Source organism: Chlamydotis macqueenii, chromosome 4 (genome assembly GCF_036417535.1).
Source record: "Chlamydotis macqueenii isolate bChlMac1 chromosome 4, bChlMac1.mat, whole genome shotgun sequence".
NCBI classification, from domain to species: Eukaryota; Metazoa; Chordata; class Aves; order Otidiformes; family Otididae; genus Chlamydotis; species Chlamydotis macqueenii.
The window spans coordinates 71,668,850-71,688,103 of record NC_141559.1 but is presented as its reverse complement, the minus strand read 5'-3'; the positions used below and the strand labels follow the sequence as shown (position 1 = coordinate 71,688,103).

Sequence of the window (19,254 nt, the reverse complement as noted above, 5' to 3'; positions counted from 1 at the left end):
AATAACTGTTCTGGGGCCAACTTGTTCCTGCAGTTCTGTGAGTGAGTCTCAGTGAAGACATGTTCTGGCCTCCCCCTCTGTACGTCCCTTCTCTGTATAAAAAGAGAAAAGAAAATTATTCTGAAAGTTTTATTATTTTATATTTCAGAGAGGAGAGACTTTTACATTGCAGACAAACTAAACACAGAAGTTAATATTAAAACAGAAATACTTTGGAACTCCAGTAAATATGTGGATAAGCATGCGCATTCTGTCTGTGCTCCATTTGCTGCTCTCTTTTCCATTTGCAGTGTATCACAGTGGTGCTGAGTACACCAGCCTCTCAGTGGACCCTAAATTGTTGCTGCTGCCAGCCCTCTGTGTGACAACATTGGAAATACAACAATCATATTTTTTACCCTTAATACTGCTTCTAAAGATTAAGTCTTTAATGAAGTTACAAAGAAGCAGGGTTGAATAACGAGCTCTGTGCTGCCATGGCTGGTCTACTGGCAGCAACCAAGCCTACTAGTGTCTTCAAGTAATATAAAGCTGTATAGGTCTGCCTGTACCCTATATAATCTTGCCAAATTTATTTATTTTATCACTGTTTCTAGTTGAGGTGAATTTCACCATGCTGGAGTTTTTGGAAAATCTCGGTTTCCCATCATAAATACTCATGCCTTTATCATATATTTACCACAACAAGTGTGATATAAGACATGAGCTATAGTTTTTCTGTGTTTAATATGTTTTAGCTCACAGATAGCTGGCATTTTTCAGAATCTGAATCTCAGATACAGTAACATACCATATTTGAAGAAGAAGAAGAAGGATTTGCTGATCAGTTCTTATAGTTCAAAATTTGGGCTGAATCTAAAATACGTCTGTTCTTCTAGATGTCTGATATGTGCTCAAGACTGGAAATTACACTAGAAAGTATGGATATTTTGTGACCTAATGTTTCACAAGAATAATTTACATTTTCCCTTGGTTCACACAGCCTTCTACCCAGGCAACGGATACTTTCTTAAATCTAATGGTCTGCCTTGAAGTTGCCTTTCATGTGCTTCTGGTATGTGTCTTCGTGCTGCTAAAGTTCCTTTGATCTCCTTTTGGCCACTTTCCAGACCATCTTTTAATTCCTTTTGTGAAATTTCCATACCAGCTTTAATTCCTGCCAGAAGGCAACTGTTCCATCTCTGTTCAAGCAGGGCCCCAAAGCTTTACATTCTCAATTGTGTCTCTCTCTGGAAGTAATACTGCCTGTTCAGATTTAGAGGAGGTCAGGAATATGTAGATCCAAGCAGTGCTGGGGAGAGAAATACGGAGGTAGAAATACAGTTGTTCCTTCCTTGACTACAATTGTTCTCTTTCCGTTTGTTACTTGGCTTGATTGTTAGTGATACTTGCTTTTATCTGCAGTACTTGCTGCTCTTCAAGCTCCAGAAATCTTTATCCAAAAAAAAAGGAAATTCAGCCAAAATCATAACTCGTTTGGCACACTCTTCCAAGTTCTTTCTGCTGTCTGTACATATACCCATTGAGTCTTGTGAGTGCAAGACCTGGGATGGCCACTCGGTACCATTCTTTTACTGTCATTAAAGGACACAGATGAGACTCAGAATCATCTTGGACTTGGACTTGATTAATCTGTAGATGACCCTCAGGTGCAAGGGGAAGGTCTCTTTGAAATGTCAAGAGTCCCGTTTTCTATACCATTTTACTGAAGAGGAATTTCTGACTTTGGAAGGAGGCCTGACCGGCTTCCTGGGTAAGGTCCTAGTTAAATAGATTGGTATCAACAGACTTGTCCTAAGAATGAGGATCAGGATTTTACCATGTTATCATAAGGGAAAAGCTAGTGATGTTTCCTTTTTTTTTAGGTTTACCACTCTACTAAAGAACTGAAAGTGACTGGAAATAATGGAAGCTGTATGATTTTTTTTTTTTTTTTTTTTTTAAATTCAGCTTTATTTTTCTACTCTGGTAGGTTTTAAAAAAACTGAAATGCACTACTTATTTTTATTGTCCTTGTTAGGACACTAAGATCCACATTTCCATCAAACGGCAACAATTTCTTTTTTCAAATCCTGACAGATTGTTACAGCTTGTTTGTAATTGTGATTTAGTATCCAGTGAAGTCTATTAAGAACCTGCCACTGGCTCCAGTGGGGTTGGATCGGGCTGCATGGCTTTGTATGGCTGTACTCTATGTACACAGAGTGTATAAGTCTATAAAAATATATGTCTGTATATACAAACCACAGATTTTGTTTGTGCTTTGAAAGACCTTATCTTAGTCTCTACACTCGTTTCTTCTAATGACTTTCTACAGTAACTTTAGTTACTTTTGTCTTCAGTACTACATTATATACATTGGGGAGATGTAGTATATAACCCCTGATACTGGAAGATATTTTTTTTCAAGAGTTTATCTGACTTAGTGCAAGAATCAATAAAGTAATTGCGTTCCAAAAAAATTTTCTGGGTACCTCAGTGTGCTGAACCTTTGGAGATTCAATGCTGTTACTGATTTTGTTCTTTAGGACAAAAATAGGTAAAGGTGGAAATTTGGCCTAACTTCACTGTGTTCAGAAATCTTAGATTCTACAAAGCTTAGACTTTTCAACATGCTGTCAGAAATGTAAGTATGTTCTGCAATTTCATGAGAAAAAAAATCCTGGGAGCTGAAATTATGCGTATTTGTTAAATGTGTTAGTTAATTTTCTCAGTTACCTGCGTTGCTGTTAACTAGCAAACAGTATGTTTAGCCTGTCAAAATCTATTATTTAACCAAAAGAACAGATATTCCATAGTTACTGTAACTGGTTAGAATTATCATTTTATTATTTTTCATAATGGGTTAGGAAATCTACTTGGAAATTCTAATGCATAATACAATTTGTTAAATTTAGGGTACTGTTAAAATTATCCTGTTGAATCCTGTGACCTTAATACTGTCTTTGCAAGTTTCCTTACGAGCTCAATGCATTCAAACTTATAATAACCTGGGTGCAAACACATTTGTTTTTCTGTGACCTCTTGCCTATTCCTTCTATGTGATTTACCCTTGCTGCGTGTTGCTTTCTTTTAAGTACTCCTATGTCTTTGCTTGAAGCAAAACTACCAGATTTTCTCTTTGAGGTAGTGTTGCTTAAGGCTACTTTGTAACTTTCTGAAATGCAAATTAATTTGTAGTTCAGGTTTTAATTGTATGTCTTTTTCTTCTTTTCAACAATATACTACCTGGACACATTTTCAGTTTATTATTTGAAGGGCTAATAAATGTCTCTAAGTTGTATTAATTTATGTTGCAGTAGAATTCAAATAAATGCTAACCTGAAGATCTTTCAATGCATGAGCAACACGGAAGGTATAATTAAATCTCTCTGAAAAAAATACAGATTATTTAATGAATGCCAGTAACATAGTTTCCAGTCCTTAAATAAATTTCTTTGTTACAGATATTTTTCAAGTTTGTCTCTTCGAGAACTTTAGAAAATGTCCATATCTTAACAAAACAGTATTTTTTCCCTTGATCTGCTCATTTGGGTACTTATTTGTTAGGTTCATATTGTCCCCCTAAATTATGCTTTTACAGTTTCCAAAAAGTTCATATTGTGGTAATATCATGATGACACAGTCAATTTTTTTGAGCTGTGTGTGGAACATTGAGGTAAATACTTAATCTTGACCTGATGAGGAGTCTTCCTGTCGTCAGTGGTTACTGTTAAAGAGCATTCCAGAGTGCTTTGGTTGAGGCATTACCCCAAAGATTAACCCACTATCAAAGAATAGACTATGGCTGAAGGATCAGCACAGTTGCATTGTTGGGAGAAAAAATTTTATGCCAAATGTAGAATCAGTCACTTCAATTAATCAATCTTAAAAATTGTGGTTAACTTCATGGTAATCTGGTTCAGTCACTTGTGGGAGTGTATCAACCTCTTGTAGTCAGATCCAGTGAGCTGCAGCAAAGAGATGAGTCGTGTTTTCTAGCTCTAGGTCTCTGAAGCACACTTCTTGGTGCCAATGTGTCTTTGTTTGGATTGTTAGTGACAAAGAACAAGCAACAATGATCAAGCCCTTTGGAACAGGTGTCTGCCTAACCGTGTGTTTGTAGAATCTCACATTGCATTGGATGCTCAGAGATTGTTAGTTCATCTCTCTGAAGACATCATGGTAGACAAGCAAGGAGTGGAGGCTTAGTGAAGGGATTTTGTTTTTCTACAGAATACTACAGTGTTTCTTGTCTTACAAGTTGTCATTTTGTGGAACTATAGAAATGGTCTATGTGGGACAAGGCCTCTGCAAGTTTGTAGTCCAGTGTCCCACTGGAAGCATGATCTGGCCAAAACTATAGATCGAGGTCAGCTGTGGATTTGTGTAGCTGAGTCTTGAAAACCTCCAAAGGTGGAGATGCTGCAACCTTTTTGGATAAGCTTTCCAATTCTACACTATTCTCCTAGAGAAAAAGCTTTTCGAAGTAGCCAGTCTGAACCTCCCAAGCTGCCACTCAGTTGCTTTTGACCTTACAGTATCATGCACCACTACCAAGTGTTTGGCTCCATTGTCTCTGTAATCCCTGTCAAGTAGTTGTAAACTGCTACATAAACTGCTACAAATTCGTAGGTGCTTAGGACTTTGCTGGATTTGTCCAATTTCTCCACTTCAACTACAGGGGGATTAGAAACTGGAAACAGTGTTCGAAGTGTAGCCTCATCAGTGATGAGGAGAGAGTGATTTCCCTCTTTCTGCTGACCGCATTCTTCCTAGTGTTGGCCCAGCGTGGGGTTTGCTGATGTGAGCGCTGTTGGCTCATATTCAGCCTAGCATCCAAGGTGACTCCAGGTCTTTTCCAGCCAGGCTGCTACATTGCCAGCTGCTTTTCAGCCAGATGTGTGGAGCTCTCCTATCCCAAGTGCAGAATCTTGCACTTCTTCTTGTTGAACCTTCTGAAGTTTCCCAGGGTCCACCTAGATTCTCACAGACAAGCTTTTTTTTTTTTTTTGTTTTGTTACTTTGCAGCCATTTCTTGTCTTCCTTTAGTTTGTAACTGAGAGGTGAAGCACTGAGTTTGTGGTGTTAGTTATATCTCTACAGATGTTTTCAGATTGGCAATGTCTTGCAGTTTGCAGCACATGGTGAGTATACACTAAGCTTGAGTGGCATGAAAGTGAATTTTCTGTACATGTTTTGATGAATCAGTGCAAGTTTTTGCCTACCTCCAGCTGACAAGATTGTTTGAAATATACCAAAGAGCCTTAGACATTTCTGCTTCATGAAAGACTTGTTGATTCTTTTCTTAGAGAGAAAGATGGCCTTTTTATCTAATACCTCAAATAGCAACAGTGGGAATTGTGTTTAGTGTGCAGTGGACTTGAAAGCAATCAATATTCTTTTTAGCTTGTATAAAAAAGTCATAGGTTCTTAGCAAAGCCATAGCATATAGTATACTGAAGCTGTCATTATTCTTTTTTCTGTGGAGACTATCCATTAAAGTTCAGGTACTAGCAACATCATTTCTGGATGCTGGAATGTAAGTATGGGCTCCCTAGCAGTGGTGACTAACTTGATTCAGCTGTAGGTACGTATTGTTAGGCTCATTTTTCTTCACCAGATGTATGTGGGTCGGGGAGACCCAGGTGGGACTGCCATCCACAGTGGTACTGTCCTTTCACATGTGCAGGGAATGGGAAAGGTTATGTTCAAGCACCACCTGGATGTTGTGACTGAGTGAAGAATGGAGATGAGGAATCCACTGCTGCAGTTATAGATGTGTGGATTCATTAATCTAAAGGTCCACACAGTGGAATTTCAGCATTTATTTTTCCAGTCGTGGAGACCGAAGGGTAGGTTTTCTTCATTTCTCAAAGGGAAAATGAAGTGTAGAAAAGCCAGTGATTTCCATAGGACTCACAGGAAAATTTCTGATGGATTTGAGAACGAGGTCCAGGAGCTATATGACAGTCCTGATGTACATAATGGGTTCTACCCAGTATTTAAACAAGGAAGAAGAGAGGATATTCTAGTTTGGATATGGTGGCAAGATGTGAGTTCATCCTAGAAACATCATGTACTTTCTGTCATGGAAGAGCTTTCTGTTTGAATTGGACTAATCTCTGAAACATGTATCCTTCTCCTGTGGCAAAACTGTTTTGTTTTCTATTGAACTACTCTCCCAGACAGTGAAAGTTATCTGACCTTTTAGAACTATCCCGTATGGTTAAAGTGCCTCTTGAAGTGCTTGGGATGCGTGGTTCAACATAGGCTCCAGAGGAGGTTTAGGAGCAATAGTTAACTTGCAGGGAGAAACTCAGGAGGACATAAACAAAGGAAAGGCTCTTTGAAGCATTTGATGCATAAGGTGCTTGTTTTTGAGCACTGAAGGCTTGTTTTTGAAACAAATGTAGGTTACCCTCAAAGTGTGAAATGCTTGGTGTTTGATGTTTTTGAAGATTACTAAAGCAAACAAACAAAAATGCACACTGTGACTGTTTCAGCTCTTGCTTTCAGTTGTAGCTTTTGTTTTGTTTTGTTTTTCCCCCCAGTTCTAGCTTTTACTGGTTTGCATTTGAGGGTGGGTAAACGTATTAACTGTTGTGATTTTGGGTGAAAACTGTTTCCACTAATGTTTGTCGGGGATGGCCCTGCTCCTTGCAGGGGGGTTGGACTAGATGACCTTTAAAGGTCCCTTCCAACCCTAACCATTCTATGATTCTATGATTATTAGAAACTGTCCCCAAATGTTTCAAAGTGTTTATTTTCTCTGTCTGGAGAAAAAAGTATGAGTGATATCTGTGCATTGTTACTGTAATACCTAGATTATCTATATATCATGGTCTTTTTGAGGCAGCTTTTTGATGACTCTGAGAGGAGTTCAGACAGTATGTAAAACCTAAGTTCATCAGAGTTCCATAATGATTTTGGTTCTTTCAGATACTCCTGGTATTTGTCACGTAAAGAAAAGGAACAGATTTACTAAAACTCCTGTTAGTGCTTAGAATAATCCCTGTCTTAGAAAGTGAACAGAACATCTATCTGTAGTGCTCAACACAGAATTAATCATTACCCGATTTCTTTGAGACAACCTGCTGTATCTTATTTTATATTTAAATACTGGGTTTATTAAATACAGTATTTTATATGTGACCAGTTGTTATTATTTGTCTTGGAGAAGTATCTTGGCCAAAGTCTGTTTATAACCATAGCACAAGGGCAGCCATAATTTTGGTCCAAGGTAGTAGATGTTCAGAGAAACAAATTGCTTTGTTGCTTTGAAATGGGTAGTATGTTGGAAACTGAGGACTTTGTGAAGAGAAAAAGAGTTTACAGTGACAATAAAACTGGAAAAATAAAAATTAAGAAATGCACTGTTTGGCATCTTTGTTTAGGAAGGGAGTGATGCATAAGTCTGTTTTGCCCAAATAAGAAGTGAACAATTCTGTTTACCCCTACATTTGCTCTTCAGCTGAAAGATTGAGCCTAAGTAATTGACATAATGGAAGTTGGGTTTGTTTGGGGATTTTTTTTCCCTAATAGAGTTCCTCTGCCATACTTCTGCAATCGTCATTTTCTTGGCTTGCTTTCCATGCTTTTCAGCAGTTCTGAAATATGCATAAACCTCACATGTGCAGGCTTTGTCTTGTCTCTCAGTTCACTTGCAAAATTAACGTTGCTGTTGACCAAAGTTAAGCAAATGCAATGAAGGTTGATATGTTTCCAGTTAATTATTGGAAATTGTTCCTGCCTGTGAACATCAGTATTCAGTGCACACTCCTAGCAGAAAAAATTGGTTGGTTATTAGCTTCCAACCTCTGTGTCTAAACTTGACTTTTCCTCCAACAAAAACCACCGTGGTACTCCTGAAACATACACAGCGTTTGCTCTTGGAAGCAAACACACTTGTTTTAGTAAGGCTTTAGAGAATTGTTTTTAAAATTGTAAAACATTGCATTCATCACCATACTCAGAAGAATGATTTATTTCCATATTTCAGATAGAGGGTTTCTTTTTTTTGTGTGTGTGTGTGTCTCTTTCTCTGTCTAATGGACTGCACTTTGGTATATACAAATCATTTGTATGTGTCACACTAAAAACTGGTGACTGAAAACCGTCGTCCTAGCTGGAAATCATGAGGATAGTGGAAACTTTTCTTTTTTCCATTAGTAATTGTCTTTGTTAGGATTGATTCTTGTGGTACCCCTATTTAGATTAATGTGGAAGTAAAATAAAATGCCTCTGTGGAATGAGTGGGACAGCAGAAGCAGAAGAACTGCTTCTGTTAGGTAATTCATATGGTAATGGTTTTTGTAAAGCAAATGTGTAAACAGCAGACTAAGAAACTTGCCGTTTTGAAAGGGAGGTAGGAGGGAGAGAGTTACCCAATGGCAAGTACTTGTCAGACTTGAGAGATTAATTTAAACCTGATTTCCTTATATATTTTGTTTAGGCTGTCTAGTTAAGTTGGTTCTCAATGGCCATATCCCAGCTTGCTATATAGGTAACTGGCAAGAGCATCACCAACTCATGAACCAAAGAATCCAGCTTGCTGGCTGGGCAGGCAAGTGGAGCTCCACAGAAAATGTGGAAGTAACCCAGATACTTCAGTAGAACTTGGGGGTTCTTCACCACACCCAAAAATGTACTCACTTGAAGCAGGCATTGTCAAATTCATTTCTTTTTCCTTCACTTGTAATGTGGAAGGTGCAGACTGACAGCCCTGGAAATTACGTCCTCTATTTCTCCACAGGACAGGTATAGCAAGGGCAGCAGCAATGCAAGCTTCCCCACATTGTCCTGCCAATGTTCCTCAGTCCAGTTCTGAAGAGGTCACTTCTGGAGGTGAGTGGGTGGAAGAGTATCTGTCCATGCAGTTATTGCTGCCAGGCAGTGGTTCCTGCGGGACAGGCTGTTGGACGGAGAATGCCCTTGTCTTGAATGAGCCACTGGTATTTAACAGATAATCACTTTATGTATCGGAAAGCCGCGTGGGCTGGATTCGTTGAGGTTGCATTATTCTGCTTGACCGCTGTCACATTTTTGTATTTCTTTGTGGTTGGATGGCACCTTTGCATTTTTTTCCTTTTGCACTGTTTTGTTTTCAGAAACTTTGTCAATGCTTTATGTACTTGTCTACAAAGTAGCATGCAAATAACTGAATGCCGTCTGGTTGTTACTGTGATTCAGAAAAGCAGTCACTGGTGGCAGCCATGTGTGCAAGAGGAGCTTTAGAGCACTAGACCAGGAGGCATGCTTTGAAATGCACCAAAAATTGATAAGAAAGTGAATGTTGGTTTCCAGTATCTAAATGAACTATGAGGTTTCTGTTGTAAAGCCGTATCTTAACATTTCCTCTTTTTGTAATTACTATGTAATTTAGATATTAACGCCAATTAAGCTGGTAAACTAGTGTTCTTTTTTAGATTATTTTACAATTAATGAAATCTGCCTATCTAAACTTAGACATGCAATATTCTACACTATATAAAAGTAATGGTTATGTATTATGGTTACAATAGATAGTTGTCATCTAAACCGTAAGATATGTAGTAAATTATGTGAGAGGAATTGATATGACCAAGACAAGTTTTCAGAACAATGAATGCTCACAAATTTGGCAAATGAATTCTGATATGCAATCCCAGACTTACTTAAGTGCTATGTACTTCAGATATAGTGAGGAGTATTCTGTTTTCAGCCCAATTTACATCTCTTAAATATAGAAATATAATTGAGAAAATGGAAACAAAGGCTTAGCAAGGCTGTTGGTGAGTGATGAATTACTTTTGTAGCTTCAGATGCTGCGTGAAGGATTTGCAACAACTTGACTGTCATTTGTACTTGAAGACCCGTAAGTCTGTTTAACTGTTTATAAACAGGTATGATAACAAGAGAACATAGGACAAGTCAGTGATTGTATAAATTTAGCATTATTCCTGACTGTTTTCCACAAGATCTGGAATAAGAAGAGTTAATTTTCCTAACCAGAATAGACTTCCTGAAGGGATTTCTTGCCTTTTTTACTTTAAAGGATATGAATCTGAATACTATTCATTCCATATGCAGCTGAAACAGTTCCTGACTTGTTTTTTTTTATCAAAGTAGCAAGGGATACAGGATTTGGTTCATAATTAAAATGAGTGGTAGAGGCATAGAATAGAATCATAGAATAGTTTGGATTAGAAGGGATCTTTAAAAGTCATCTAGTCCAGCTGATCCATAAATTTAGTGAAGAGCACTTTGAGGGTCCTTGTCATGATGCTACATAGCATTAGGTAGTATAATATTAGGCATATTTGCTAATAAGTCACCTTACTTAATGTTTGTATGGTGCCATTAAATCATGTGGATTTGATTTTTCAGCTCTTTTGAATGCAGTGCAGATTGCTGAATTTTCTTTCCTGAATTACAGTGAGTTGGTTTGGGGCTTCAGGCTTAATTCACAAACTCGTTTTTCTGACCAACTCTAGATAACAGCAGAGTTTAAGGGACATATTAAGAATTTTGGGTCAAGTGTTGGAGGCAGAGGTTGCAAACAGGGCATAAGCAACTCTTCAGGTTCATATTGAATAATGTGTGGACCATGCATGGTCACAGTTGGGAACCCCCATGCTAAAATGTTATTTGTTTCTTTTTTTTGTCTTTCTGTTTGTGAAGATCAGATAGATCTGTATTTATATGGAGGTGATCCAGAAGGGACTTTGCCTATTCTCAGTCTTCTGGAGGTTATCTCTTGAAAAGCGTTTCCCTAGCAGGTTTGGAGCTGGGGTGGAGTATGTCAGGCCATGTGTGATGATCTAGAAGGAACTACATAACGTTAGATTGTTCAAAAGGAAGTGTTTATTTGATGCACGTAGAAATGTTTCATATGTCAGACTTTTATTCCAAAAATAAATGACTGAGATGCAGCAGAAGGAAATTCCTTCTAATCAAAACTTTGTCACTGGCATCTGTAAGTAAAAGGGAGACTAAAGTACCAAACCTATCGGAAATTAAAACTCTGCTCAGATACCGGCTGTGCAACTGATTTCATAGATTTACCAGGTAGTTATCGTAGGCTTTTAACATGTTACCATTTCATATTATGTGATCATAGGAAGGAATTTGTCACCTGTCTCTCCAGGTTTCATGAAGGACTATGTTTTTACCCTCCATTCATCTCTAGATTGGCAGTTTCAGTCCTGCCAAGTTCATTAGTGACCAGGGTATCGTTATCAATCAACAGCTGTATAACAGTGTATCTGAAGAATGTTTGTTTAAATATTTAATTTGTTCCTAGTAGTTTGCAGCATTGCTATGGTATGTGTAAAGGTTCAAGTGCTGGCACACGTAGAACTCGCTGCAGGATCATTGCCAGTGCTATGAACAGGGCAGGAAACCTATTTTTCTGTTAGCACACAGGGACTGAACTCTGCCTGAGACTTTGGGTGCTCCTGTAATGCAGATAATAAGGAAATATGTATTTATAGCGGTCTCTGTGCAAGGAACAAACAAGCAAATAGTCCACCAAATCCCACAATAACAGCTTCACCCATTCAATTATTTTCTTTTGAGCACCTAGAAAATTGAGGCCCATTGAAATTGCTTTTGAGAGTGACACCTTTAATCTTGTAGCTGAGTATCTGAACTCAGACGCTGGAAACAGTAACAGGCAAAACACCGAAAACACAGGATGATATACGCAGACAAAAAGGAAAAGGTGATGCAGAATGTAGATCTTCTTTCAGGGGCCATAGAGGAATGCCATCTGATTATCATCCTCACAAATACAGTACAGGTACCTGTCATCCTCTGCATTCCCTACAACCTAACCCAAAAATGAGTTGAGTTTTCATAAAAGTCAGACTCTCAGATCAGCCACAAAACCCTACGTAAAATGTTTTTGGTTTTGCTTTTGTCATTCTTCTATTCCTAGGAAGACTAGGGAGACCTACCAGCTCAAGAATATTCAGGTTGATGGAATCTAAATTTTCAGTAGAGTTTTTCCTGCTTTAGTATGCAGCAAATTAAAAGTTAACAGAATTAATACTGACACTCTAGAATTGTGAGATTTTCTGGGGCACAGGGAAGGTTTGTTTTCTGTTAAATGCTGTTTGCAGTTTCTTTCTTAGGTTCATTTACTCTACATTTGGAGTTGATAGAGAATTTCTCCTGCACTTTAATGGTTGTTGTGCCAAGAAGCTGTGGAATTTTGTAGGCTTTGTTTTGGTTAATCAAATACTTCAAACTCTTCTAGGGAGCTCAAGCAAATTAGGTAATGTGTTCTTTTTTAAAATACTTAAGAATGTGCTTCAGGAAAAAGAAAACTTAATTTTTTTTTTTTATAAAGGACAGATGCATCTTAATAAGCACTTGGATACAAATTAAGAGATTGCTTAAAATTTACCTGTAATGAAAAAAAAAAATTAAATTCCAGGGAAATTGATCTGAACTTCCAGGCAAAAAAAAAATTTGAGATGCTAGCTGGAATCTTAGGGCAAAGGTGTCTGGAATTCAGACAATTTTCTGTAACATTGTCTACGAGATCCTGTCTGTGGATATGTGTGTGGAGTGCTGAATGACATAGTGACATCTATATTGCTCTGTGGTTTGTCAAAAGGAAAAAAAAAAAAGCTTATTTTGCTAATTAAGTAGGAGGGACTGATAAAATGTATTCTGGCAGTTTATGACCAGGTTGGGAGAACAACATCCTGTTTATTTTCTAGAATGGGAGCGGTAGAGATAAATTCAGAATGAAATAATTTATTCTGTATAACAGCTGTTTTTTGGAAAACTCCGGTATATTTTTAGTAGTAGTGTTTACACCAACATTATAGTTTTGTGAGGAAGGAGTCTCAGTGCTAGCTCGCTTAATTTTGTAGGCATGCTGGAGGGAAGGCTGCTTATTTATGTCAAGGGGAGCAGGATGGGACAATATTCTTCAACGTCTGGAACTACAAAAAAAACATGCGAAAGAATCCATGTAAGTGGAAAGGAAAGCTGAACTGTAAAGGCGTGGGTGGGTGGGGGGGGGTTGGGTTGGGTTGGGTTGTTTTGTTTGTTTTGAATTGAGACTTGGCTGCCAAGTTCTGAATGGTTGGGAATAGTCTGAAGGTCTGTTTGGAAGAAATTGATTCAAGGTTGTCTCTTGTTCCAGTCGTGGCTGGTGGCTTGTGCTGTCCCTGATGAAGCAGAGGACACTGGAAGACCTTTGGGGGCCTTTTTTCCCCCTTTTTTCCTCGCCCACCTCCCCATAAAATGTCGTCTCGGCTATGTGCTTGTGCGGAAGAAAAGTGGTGTTACAGCCTGTGTGCTTCGCCTGTCCTAGTTATACAGGTGACAGTGCGGTGACTGTGCCAAGTGTACTGTGAACTTGGTGCCTCTACCCTTGAACCTCATAGTAAATGTGTAGGGATTTCTTGTTTGGAGTAATCTCAGTTGTTGTGGGGGGTGCAAGTGTGTGTGTGACACAAGGTCAGAGCAGATCTCATGCTGGCTTTGAGCTGAAAGCTTCTGAGGAACACAAGGTAAAAGAAGCTGGAAGACAAATTGAGTTGTGCCTTGCCTGCAAGTAATAACATTTTTCAATCCGTGGTGCTGCTGGTTTCACACTGATAGAGATCATTATTTTCCAGTATTTCCCTCATGATGGTATTTTTCTTCCTTAATATTTATACTATTTTGCTTGTGCTGTTAGCTTGGTTATATAGGGTTTGTGTGCTGAAACTCTACTTACAGCTGGGATCTGTTCCATGCATTGACCCCCACCATTGGCGTCTTTTCACAGGAACAAGATGTGGATTAATAAAATATTACTGGTTTTGTGTTAGATACGCAAAAAGTCTTATCTGTTTACAGCATCAGTTTTGTAGTATCAACATGCAAAAGAAATATCTGAACTGCTGTTCCGGGCAGCTAGCTGCGGAAATGCATGGAAATGGGAATGCACAGAAATGGGAGTGAAGGAGTGATTGGTATCAATAAAAACCAAGCCACTGTAAAACAAAACCAAAACCTGTCCCATCCTGGAAAGATTTATAAACAGAGCCAGCAAGCAGATCTATTTCTCGCCTGACTGGGACTTACAGTATAGGTTAGAATTTATCTTGTAGAACAGATCTTATTTTGTGTTTTCTACACAGAGTGTATGATGCTGTGCTTCACCTGGACAGCAAAGTAGGTCTTTTTCTTCCTTTTTGTGAACCAAGTAAACCTAAAATCTAAACTGAACATCTGGTGATAGGGAAAAACCACTGTTGTTGCTCACTTTTTACAAGATCCAGTGCTGCACTAGAAGGCAGACAGCACTGTGGTATGAAACCAAACATTTCTCTGAAGTCAGTATTACTGATTTCAGCTAAGTGAAGATTTCCATGGGCTGTGTCTAAGACTGAGTATAATCTAAATGTTAAGTGTCACTTGAAAACATGTGATGAAAGTGGAAAGGGGAAGGAAGATGAGACTGTAACAGTAAAACTGTTGAGTGTGCTCATTAAGGATCACCTCACTCCTTGGCCAATACTGTAGAGGCAGAAAATCCTAATCATGTCAGGAGCACGCACAGTCATGCTTTTAGTAGAAACAGCAAAGGGAGAAGAAGGAAAAAAAAAAAAGCCTTATGAGTATTCTTGAGAAAGCATCATATACAGGCAACTGTGGCCGTAAGTACTGCATCTGCTCTGACCCAGAACAGAACAGCTGTTGCCCTTCTATACAAGCTGTTGCCTTCAAGGTGCATTTTACAGAAAACCAAAATTGTGATGGTGGGAATGGGTTCATATAACAGGACAAGCCAAGCCAATGAATCTCTAACTTTGTAATACGTATATATATGTAAAAGATATGTATATATTGCAAATAGATAAATGTATTTTTTTTTTTTACCTCAAGGTCTTGCATTTAATTTTAAATGTTTTCTCTTTGATCTGCCTCTTTCAAATCTGTTTGAGGGAAACAGCATGTTCTGTTGTTGAAACATAGACTGCTCTGCCATTAGTCTCCTAATTTGAATGCTTTACGATTGTTATGAGTTTCTGTAGTAACGAATTAAATAAACAGACTTGTAGGAGCAATTCTGAAAATACAGTCTTTGTGTGCACACATATATTGGGTGTGTTTGACACTGCCCCCCACCCAAATTCCCAATAAGCCTTTCATAGACATGTCTTTGCAGTATAGTAAACCTGCAGTGCTTGTTAACATTGACCATGATTCTGTGACAGTAACCAGTTTTCTCCTCCTCCTCTTTTTATGGAGTCTCTCTTTGTCTCTTCTGATGAAGTGCTTCTGTACTGAGGACCTCACAGCAGGTAAAGTTGGCATACTGAAGTCTTAAGTCTTGCTTATGGTAGCTTCTGCTATTTGAAGTTTTTGAGAATTGGGAAGGGCTTGGCATGACAGTATATGAGTGTGCACATGAATGATTTTTTTTTTTTTTTCCTTCTTTTTTATCCCCAACTGTTCTTGCTGGCAGATGGTCCTTTAGGGACTTTTGCCAGCAAGTGCAAGTCAGAATAACCTCTAGGAGTGATTGCACTGGTAAAGATATTGGGCAGCCTTTCCTCCTTGCTGAGCTCAGCAAAACCAGGCTGCCAGTGAACCTGATCTATCATTTTCAAAGTTATTTCATATTCTTCTCTCAGTAATCACAGTAGCTGCAGAGGAGAGTGTTTAGTTCCCCATGAGAGTTGTCAAACATAGCAAAGTACAAAATTAAATGATTGTTACAAAATAAATGCCTGGAAGGGTGAGCTTCCAGTCTTAATGCTTCTCTGAAACACCAGAGGTACTTTTTAAAATTTAAGCTTCAACATAAAGTTTCTGTTCAAAACAAATATTCCTACTGAAACATGAACTCAAGTAAAAGGAGTTTTGCAGTTTGGAAAAATTTTCGTTATGCCAATAAATGCTGCTCTGTAGCACTACTTTCACCACCATAACAGTTCTGTATATAACTCAGATTTAACCAACAAATACCTATTTAATAATTAATTGCTTCTTTTTGTGTAAAATAGTGGAATTTCATTTTGTGGATGAGAATTCCTCTTTTTATGTCAGATTCTGTTTGAATTTATACTTCTCATTCTTTTTTAGTTTGGTCCAAATCCTCCCCTGAACACTTGCCTCTGCCTAATCTCTAATACTGTGGATTGATTGAAAAAAAAAACCAAAAAACAAACACCCCCCCCCCCCCCAAAAAACAAACAAAAAACCAACAAAAAAAAGATGGTTCACCTCATAGAATGAGGGCATCTTTATCTGAAAGGGATTTAAGTGTGAAACCAGTTGTGTGAGTTAAAAGTCCAACAAAGAAAATAAACAATTTTAATCAGCAGTCCTTAAAAAATTAGTATGTAATTTCAGACATCCGTGAGTGGTAGCACAACATCGGGTTTCAAAGATTTTAAAGGCTGTCAGAGAGCTATCTGAACTATTTGAGTCTGATTAAATGTCTTAGAGGCCTGTGTTATATTGGCAGGTATCCCCTACGTTCTGGTCTCTTTTCTAATTACTGTAGTAGCATGCTGGTTTTCTGCAGCTATGCAGAAGTGGGGTTTGGTGTCTGGGCATTGGTGAAAGGTTGTAGAATATAGCAGAGGTTGGTCTCACATGTGCCCCTTATGGACCAAAGAAGATGTCTTTTAGTAATTTTTTGATGGTTATCTTACAACCTGCAGTAATCTGAATCCTGGGACTTTCTCTGTGTGCCACTGGTCTCAGAAGAAATGCTTGATAGAGATTATTTGACAAAAGTGCAGGTGAAGATACTACTTACTCCCATTCTATGTGTTTGTGGTAAGAACTGCAAGGTATCAGAATGGATGGATGACTGAAAATGAGTTGTTTATGTGAAAGAAGATTTGTGCCAAGAAGACACCAGCCATGACAATACAATAGGAAAAACCCTAGCCTCAAGAATGAAAATTTCCATTGATTTTGATAATGCAGAGATTTAATTGAGTATGTAGTTCAACTCTGCCATAAATCATGATCAGATTTATATCTGTCTTGTTATTTACATTGTTATTTGTACACTAAGAGTCACTAGGCACAGCTGGCTCCGTAAACACACAAGAGGGAGGTGGTTTCTGCCCAGAGGAATATTAGTGTTAAGTATGAGACAGGAGACAATGTGAGAATATATTAAAACAGGGGGAGCATGAGGTCACAGTGACTGTGCTGGTCAGCACAAGAAGCAGCTGTAGTACGAACCTAGCTGCCAAGTCTCTTTATTTGATGACAATCCGTTTGTTGCAGTGCCCTGAGGAATACACTTTGCTTTAGCTGAGCTCAGAGTTGAAGTTGTATCAAGCAGATCTTTATGTCTGTGAAAACATTCTTCACATTGCAAATATTCTTACATTGCCCTTAATCACTGTTTTCTTCACATACCGATGCAACAATAATCACCACTGTAATAACTGTTTGAGCTGTTGTGCTCATACTCACACAGTTGTGAGTGACAGTCTCCTTGGACACTCTGGGGCTCCAGTGATTACCCCAAAAACTTAAGATAAGCTAGAGAACTTTGCTGGTTACCACTGAACTATGAAAAATGTTTCTTCTGGTCTCTAGTATGCTGGTTCTCCCTTCACCCATGCAGCAAAATATATAGAAACGAATCTGAGGGTTCCTCAAAAATCTGCAACAGAAACGTACAGAAAGAGGGAATCCCTGGCAGTCACCTTGTTTGGACCAACTTAGAGGACTTCAGGTGAATGAGGGAGTCCTAAGCACTTTAATCTTAGTGTAAATAGATTAGACATGGATGTTTTTTGTGTTTCTTTAAAAGATATGTACTGTAAAAATTTGTAACTGTATTGTGTAGCTTGAATGTAGTGCAATAAATCTATAAGCCTTGTCATGGGGACCTGACATGCCTTAATAAATGCTCTACCTGTCCATAAACAGCCCTTAGGTGAAGTAAAGGGCAGGTGGTGCAGGGGTCAGGAGAGAGCAAAATAATTTCCAAAACGGCTTTGCAGCAAACATGTTAAGATACTGGCTTGTCTACTACCAGACTCCAGGCAGATTCACTCTCCCTTTCTCTCTCTGATGGGATCCTATGTCATCACTGATTCATAATCTATCTTCAGAGATTTTTTATGACTCTCTGTTATTCTTAACTAAACTGGATTTGAATTGTGTTCAGCTAGTCTCAGCAACAGATGCCAGGTATTGCTGAATAATGAACAGTGTCGTAGTTCAGCTCTGATTGGGACCAGACTATGCAGTCTCTCTCTCACTCCCTCCACCATCCGAGAGAACAGGGAGATAATAGAAGAAAAAAAAAAAAAGGCTTGAAGTTTGGGTTAAGTACAGGGAGAAATCCTTAAGGTTGCCATTATGGGCAAAAGAGACTCAGCTTGGGGAAAACTATTCATTTAGTACTAAAAAGAAAGCAGGATAATGAGACAGAGAGCAAGATAACCTCCCCCCACCCCTCCCTCTTCCCAGGCTTAACATTATCTCTACTACCTTCCCCTCCTGAGCGGCACAGGAGGGAAGAGGGAATGGGGGTCACGGTCAGTTCATCACACATTGTTTTACGTCGCTGCTTCGTCATCGGGAGAAGAACTCCTCACATTCCTCCCCTGCTCTGTTGTGAGGTCCCTCCCACGGGCCACAGTCCTTCGTGAAACTGCTCTGACGTGGGTCATCTCTTCCACGGGGTGCAGTCCCTCCAGAACAGCTGCCCCAGCGGGCCCTCAACCACCTACAGCCTCCTTCAGGCCTCCACCTGCCCTGGCATGGGGTCCTCCACAGGCTGCAGCGGATCTCTGCTCCTCTATGGACCTCCATGGGCTGCAGGGGGACAACCTGCTCCACCATGGACTGCACCACAGGCTGCAGGGGAATCTCTGCCTCGAGCAGCATTACTCCTCCTCTCCTTCTCCGCTGACCTTGGCGTCTGCAGCCATTCCTCTCACAAGAAATTCTTTGCAACAGGCTGGCAGATGCCTCTCAGGATCTCTTTTACATCTCATTCACATCTCATCTCTTCATTTCTTGCAGCCGGACTGGGCCGAGTCGGGCCCAGTCGGCTGCCCAGCGGAAGGCCAGAGGGTGAGGCCTGCAAGGCCCACGAGGCTCGCGCCTCCCCCTCTCTGTCCCCACTCAGCTTCTTCACATCTTCTCTTCTCTTTTTTTATTTTTTTTATTTTATTTTTTTTTAAATTTCTTTTCTGTTTTCCCCTTCTTAAATATGTTATTGCAGAGGTGTTATCATTCTGCTACCAATTGGCTCGGCCTTGGCCAGCAGCGGGTCCGCCCTCGGCCTGGCCGAGTCCA

At 39.2% G+C, this 19,254-nt stretch overlaps 1 protein-coding gene across 5 annotated transcripts in view; it reads left to right on the top strand.

Moving 5' to 3' along the window:
- The window catches only part of PPP2R2C (protein phosphatase 2 regulatory subunit Bgamma), a 199,387-nt gene that overhangs the window by 72,340 nt on the left and 107,793 nt on the right, over positions 1-19,254 (top strand). For 2 of the 5 annotated variants that reach the window (XM_086747239.1, XM_086747240.1), the window contains one exon: positions 8,735-8,826. The exons of the other annotated variants lie outside the window; for them this stretch is intronic. In XM_086747239.1, the coding sequence (XP_086603365.1) occupies positions 8,760-8,826 (67 nt within the window). In that variant the 5' untranslated portion in view covers positions 8,735-8,759. The remainder of the gene's footprint in view (positions 1-8,734; positions 8,827-19,254) is intronic. 5 annotated transcript variants of the gene reach the window in all.